Genomic DNA, 6,000 nt, shown 5'->3' with positions numbered 1-6,000 from the left:
GGATCCAAAACGGGCTCTGTCTTGACAGCAGCAAGCCCAGTGTGGGTTCAAACCCATGAACTGCGAGACCGTGACCTGATCCCAAGTAGGACGCTTAACCGAATGAGCCGCCCAGGCACCCCTGATTTTTTTCCCTTTAAATAAAATAAATGGCTGACTGTCAGAGGCCAAAGGCTTAAGTTTTTGAGATGGGGCTTTGCGTTAAAATTCTTCCTTGAAACATAAGGCTGATTATCACTATTGGTAGTTAAGCTATCTTGAGCAAACAGGCATAGCTCCCCTGCCCTCTAGGGCAATGCTGGGCAGGTCCCCACACCTCTGCATTGGCTGTAGGCAGGAGGCTGGCAGACAGTGAAGGTCATCAGCCCTCTGAAGCAAGCCTCAGGCAGGCGTTAGGGAAGAAAAGATAAGAACCATCTTTTTTCCCTGAGATTGTGGTCTAAAGAACAAACAGGATGAAGTGGTAGCTGCTTAGAACATTATCCCAACTACAAATACCTTGGAATTCCCATTCACTTGAGTCATTGAAGGGAAATTACTGTCCATTATTTTGGAAGATAACATTCATAATGACTAGTCCTAAAGAATAACTTTGCTTTATTATCATGATTTGTGAAAACAGAGCAGACAGTTCAAGGAAGGGCACAGACCGTGCCCTATTTTAGGTCCCAAATTTCTTCTTTTTGATGGGTGGTGGGAGCTGAGCGATGATGTCATCCAGAGGCCGTTCTACTGCCACCAGTGTTCTTTCATCCAAAAGATCCATGAAGAGCAGAGGCTGTAGAGAGATGACAATGACTCTACCAGGAGTTAGGCACCAGGGCTAGTCCTGAACAGACTAACTAGAGGTAAAAGGTCAGCCTCGTTCAAGGCTGGAGTAATTGAAATCTCTGACAATCCTTCCTGCCTTAGGACTCAAAGCAGTTGGTGAAGTTGGGAACTTTATTTTTTATTTTTTAAAAGTAATCTCTATACCCAACGTGGGGTTCCAACTCACGACCTCAAGATCAAGAGTCATACGCTCTTCTGACTGAGCCAGCTAGGCACACCAAGGTTGGGAACTTTTAACTGACTTCGTTAATAATAAAAGATTTCAACAAGATTTTTCATGTTTTTCTATATAGAACATCTGTTCCATAATTTCTTAGGAATCAATGTTAAGCGACGGCTTTGGAGCCTAGATTCTTGGCAAACAGCAAGTTACAAATGCATCAAGAAACTAATCATACTTAAATAATTTACAGATGTCCCTCTTAAAAAAAAATTCTTACAGACCCCTGAGAAAATGTTCCAGGACACCCAAGGAACTCTAATCTGAGAAGCATGAAAATGGAACTCTGGAGTTGGCACAAATAGTTGTAGTATCGTAAGTTCAATGAATATTTGTTTCATATACAATGAAAAGCTTAGCCAAGAAAGTAAAAGTCACAATGACTAAATTCAATGACTTCCACTTGCCTGAAATTTATCTTGTGGACCATTCTCCAATTAGAAGTCACATTAGAAGAAGAAGAAAAAGAAGGGGGGGGGAGAGGGAGGATGGGGGAGGGAGTGGGACAGGGAGAAGGAGACTGAGAAGAAGGAGAAGGAGTAGTAGTAACAACCTTTCAAGGCCAGCTTTAACACAAAAACACCACCTAAGATTCAACATAATTTCTCACCACCTACGTATTTCACTTTGGGGAAGTATGATGTGCACGCCTCTAATCACCTCAAAGATAATGAAATACAAATGTAAGGAACAGACACCCTCAGAAAGGTACCTGTCTCCCCAAATCAGGTATTCTGCATATAAAATGAAGGTGCTCTTGTCTGCTTAATGTGGAGCTTATTACATTTTGATAATATCACAAGGAACCAACCGTCTAGAATATAATGCAAGATGTTTTACCTTATATATCTTGGAAATTTTAAAGGCATGGGCGGTACGCCTCCTGATGACATCTGATTCGTTTGTGGGAGGAAGAGGATTGTACAGTAAGGTTTTGTCATTTGGAAGAGGCTAAAAAGACAAAGACATACTGTTTAAATCGTCATTTTATTGGGCTTCTACAGAACAAAGGATTATAGTGACTTTTCAGGCAAACACCACCTTCCAACCTTCATATTAGACATTTTCTACCTCCCTGGCTCTCCTTACTTCAGTAAGAAAGCTGTAGCCACTCTTCCAGGTATACTGTAGAGGGTGGGAGTATGAAGCAAAGAGCATGGTATTCTATACCAGCAAGATCAAAGGGCCCAGCTGGGGATTCTGGCCAGTCTTGTCAGTAACACTTTGTGAGACAGGAACAAACTGGCATGTACAGGAGCTCAGCCCATACAGGCTCTGCTTTCTAGACTCTTGCCCCAACCAGATCATGGACAGGCCAAGTGACTAAAGTTCTCCCCAGGCCAAAACTGAAACACAAACCACCCCCACTGATGTCACTGACACCTCAAGAGATGGCATCTGGCCAACCAAGTGATATTTCATCTCTGACTTCCTTGGGAAATAGCTCTGCCCAGCATGAGGAAGTGATGGACTTATCACTGATGCTTGACAAAAAATATGGACAGCCCTGGGCTGAGTTACAAAGAGGCAAGTGAGTGGGAGAGGCCCTTCCTGTATCACTCATCCTGCAGAAGGCACTTGTCAGCCAGCTCTGTTTCCCACGCCCAGAGGATACAGGGTCCACGAAATGAGTTCCAGTGACACATCATGCACATCTCCTTGAGAGCCATCTGTTGCTTTCCCCATGGTTCCTTCCACCCCCACCTTTACAGATACACCAAAACACTGTGCGTTAGGTGTAACCTAGGCCCAAAGTGCATTACAGGCATGGCCACAGCTCATAGGGCTCCTAGGAATAAAGTATCTGCCCAGAGAAGACATTTAAATTTGGGGTGAATCAAAATAGCAGCTGGCAGAGGGTGGAATCTAGAACTGAAAAAAATGCTCACATCCCACCTGCATCCTAGCCATAAAGAACAGAATTTTCCTGGATGGGCTTTTTTCAAGACATTAAGACCAACTCTTCAAGCTTACAGTGTTTCAGCATATTCAGGCAAGGGGCAAAAGTGGTCAAGACCTCAGCCTGTGTCTCCTTTAATAAAACTGTGCTATTTATTCACTCACCCCAGGGTGCAAAGGTGTAAGTGATTCAGCCAAATCAATGGTATTCCCCATGACAGTTACCTTCTGAACACTGACCTAATCACTTTCCTCCTTAAGTTTATATGTTCATACGCAAAGCAGAGAAATGGTCAAAATCAGCAAAAACCAGTGCACAAAGGCCTCCTTCTACCCTGGGAGCCTCACAGGCCTGAGAATGAAAATAAAGAACTCTGCAAAACAAAAGTTCCTCTCATCCAAAGAATATGTCAGGACATTTTATTGATTCTTCCTTCTCTTAACTCATACTTGTTGCTTTTAGAACTTGAAAATTCTTAAGTACAGATGAATCAGTGTGAGCACAGGTAGTAGTAGTGGAGAACTCACCAATGACTTGTCTATGATGCAGAACATATAGGCATCATGGAGAAGGATGTGCATTGGTCTCTTGGGATGAAAACTGATGTGTGTGATGGGAGTATCCCTTTGGAGCCAAAGGTAATGAAACCCTTGCTTCTGGATGGTCCGGCTCCACTCTGTATACTGTTTGTCTGGGATGCTGTACTCAAATACCTGAGAAAGGATACGATACAGGAGAAATGCACACTAGTACCCAGAAAACCTGGAAGGGTATCTCTCATTCCTAATCAGAAAATATCTATACAAAACCTGACTATATCATGCTCAGCTTTACGCTTTCTACTGTTTTTAAGTAAAACATTTTTAAGGTAAACTATGGCACAGTAAACAAAATAGCACAGAAAGGTTTACAGTGAAAAGTCACCCTGTCATCTTGACATCTCCCTTTCCCAAGAGTAGTCTATTTTGTTCTTTTTAAAATTTATTTATTTTGGGAGAGAAAGAGAGCAAGCAGGGGAGGTGCAGAGAGAGAGAATCCCAAGCAGGATCTGCACTGACAGTGCAGAGTGGGGCTCAAACTCTCAAACCAAGAGATCATGACCTGAGCTGAAATCGAGAGTCCAATGCTTTACAGACTGAGCCACCCAGGTGCCCCCAAAGCAGCCTATTTCTGTTTAAAAAATGTTTTAATTTACATCCTAGTTAGCATATAGTGCAACAATGATTTCAGGAGTAGATTCCTTAATGCCCCTAACCCATTTAGCCCATCCCCCCTCCCACAACCCCTCTAGCAACCCTGTTTGTTCTCCATATTTAAGAGTCTCTTATGTTTTGGTCCCCTGCCCTGTTTTTATACTATTTTTTCCCCTTCCCTTATGTTCATCTGTTTTGTGTCTTAAAGTCCTCATATGAGTGAAGTCGTATGATATTTGTCTTTCTCTAATTTCACTTAGCATAATACCCTCTAGTTCCATCCATGTAGTTGCAAATGGCAAGATTTCATTTTTTTTGATTGCTGAGTAATGCTCCATTGTATATATATACCACACCTTCTTTATCCATTCATCCATCGATGGGCATTTGGGATCTTTCCATACTTTGGCTATTGTCAATAGTGCTGCTGTAAACATTGGGGTGCATGTGCCCCTTCGAAACAGCACACCTGTATCTCTTGGATAAATACTTAGTAGTGCAACTGCTGGGTTGTAGAGTAGTTCTATTTTTAATTTTTTGAGGAAACTCCGTACTGTTTTCCAGAGTGGGTGCACCAGTTTGCATTCCCACAAGCAGGGCAAAAGAGATCCTTTCTCCACATCCTCGCCAACATCTGTGGTTGCCTGAATTGTTAACGTTAGCCATTCTGACAGGTATGAGGTAGTATATCGCATTGAGGTTTTGATCTGTATTTCCCAGATGATGAGTGATGTTGAGCATTTTTCATGTGTCTGTTGGCCATCTGGATATCTTCTTTGGAGAGGTGTCTATTCATATCTTTTGCCCATTTCTTCATCGGATTATTTGTTTTTTGGGTGTTGAGTTTGATAGGTTCTTTATAGATCTTGGATACTAACCCTTTATCTGATATGTCATTTGCAAATATCTTCTCCCATTCCATCGGTTGCCTTTTAGTTTTGCTGACTGTTTCCTTCGCTTTGCAGAAGTTTTTATTTTGATGAGGTCCCAACAGTTCATTTTTGCTTTTGTTTCCCTTGCCTCCGGAGAGCGTTGAGTAAGAAGTTGCTGCAGCCAAGGTCAAAGAGGTTTTTGCCTGCTTTCTCCTCGAGGGTTTTGATAGCAGCCTATTTCTTATTTACATCTTTCCAGATATTTTATGCATACAATATATGCTATTCTGCATGTTGCATTTTTCATTTAGCATTATACCATGGAGACTGACCCATGTTGATACCAATAACTTTATCTATATATCACTCTTGCCTCCTTAAAGAACACACAACAAGCCATTCACTTTCTGGATGTACCATGATTTACTTATCTCATCTGTTTAATGGACACTTATTTCCAGTCTTTCACTACTGTAAACAAGGCTGCAATGATGATCTCGGTATCAATGTCTTTTTGCACAACTCAAGGTTTATATCTACAGGAAGAACTTTTAGAATTAGAACTTGTGAATCAAAGATTACATGGATTTAAATTTTTTTTTACATATCTCACTGTGTCCTTCCAGCACTGTGTACTATCAACTCTACTGATCTCTGCTAATCTAAAAGATATAAAAAATTTCCCACCAGCTTTAATAACTGAAGCCCCTATGGGACCAAATGCTAGGAAAAGGCATCAGGTGGACTTATGTGTGACAAAGACAAACATGTGGCTTCACTAATCTTTCAGACTCTAGTCAAGGACAAAAACCCACAAAACTGAAATGAGAGATTTCATTTTCTGAATAGAACATATACATGTGCGTATGTGTAAGATCATACTTAATCTTTCCAACAGCTCAGTGAGGAAAGTATTATGCCCATTTTACAGATGAGAATATATAAGTATTGATCATTTCACAATGTGTTCTATAACTCAAATAT

General features: G+C 41.3%; 1 protein-coding gene across 1 annotated transcript in view; it reads right to left on the bottom strand.

Annotated features, from left to right (window-relative positions):
• Window positions 1-580: 580 nt before the first annotated feature.
• Window positions 581-6,000, bottom strand: part of UTP4 (UTP4 small subunit processome component) — a 31,833-nt gene continuing 26,413 nt past the window's right edge. Inside the window, exons 15-17 of the mRNA XM_019455436.2 lie at window positions 3,479-3,664; window positions 1,892-2,002; window positions 581-778 (exon numbers count right to left, since the gene is read on the bottom strand). Of these exons, the coding sequence (XP_019310981.1) occupies window positions 662-778; window positions 1,892-2,002; window positions 3,479-3,664 (414 nt within the window). The 3' untranslated portion in view covers window positions 581-661. The remainder of the gene's footprint in view (window positions 779-1,891; window positions 2,003-3,478; window positions 3,665-6,000) is intronic.

Source organism: Panthera pardus, unplaced genomic scaffold (assembly GCF_024362965.1).
Source record: "Panthera pardus isolate Hobbes unplaced genomic scaffold, ASM2436296v1 HiC_scaffold_19, whole genome shotgun sequence".
Taxonomy (NCBI): Eukaryota; Metazoa; Chordata; class Mammalia; order Carnivora; family Felidae; genus Panthera; species Panthera pardus.
Note: the sequence above shows the minus strand (reverse complement) of the source record. Positions and strands in the feature narration are given on the sequence as shown.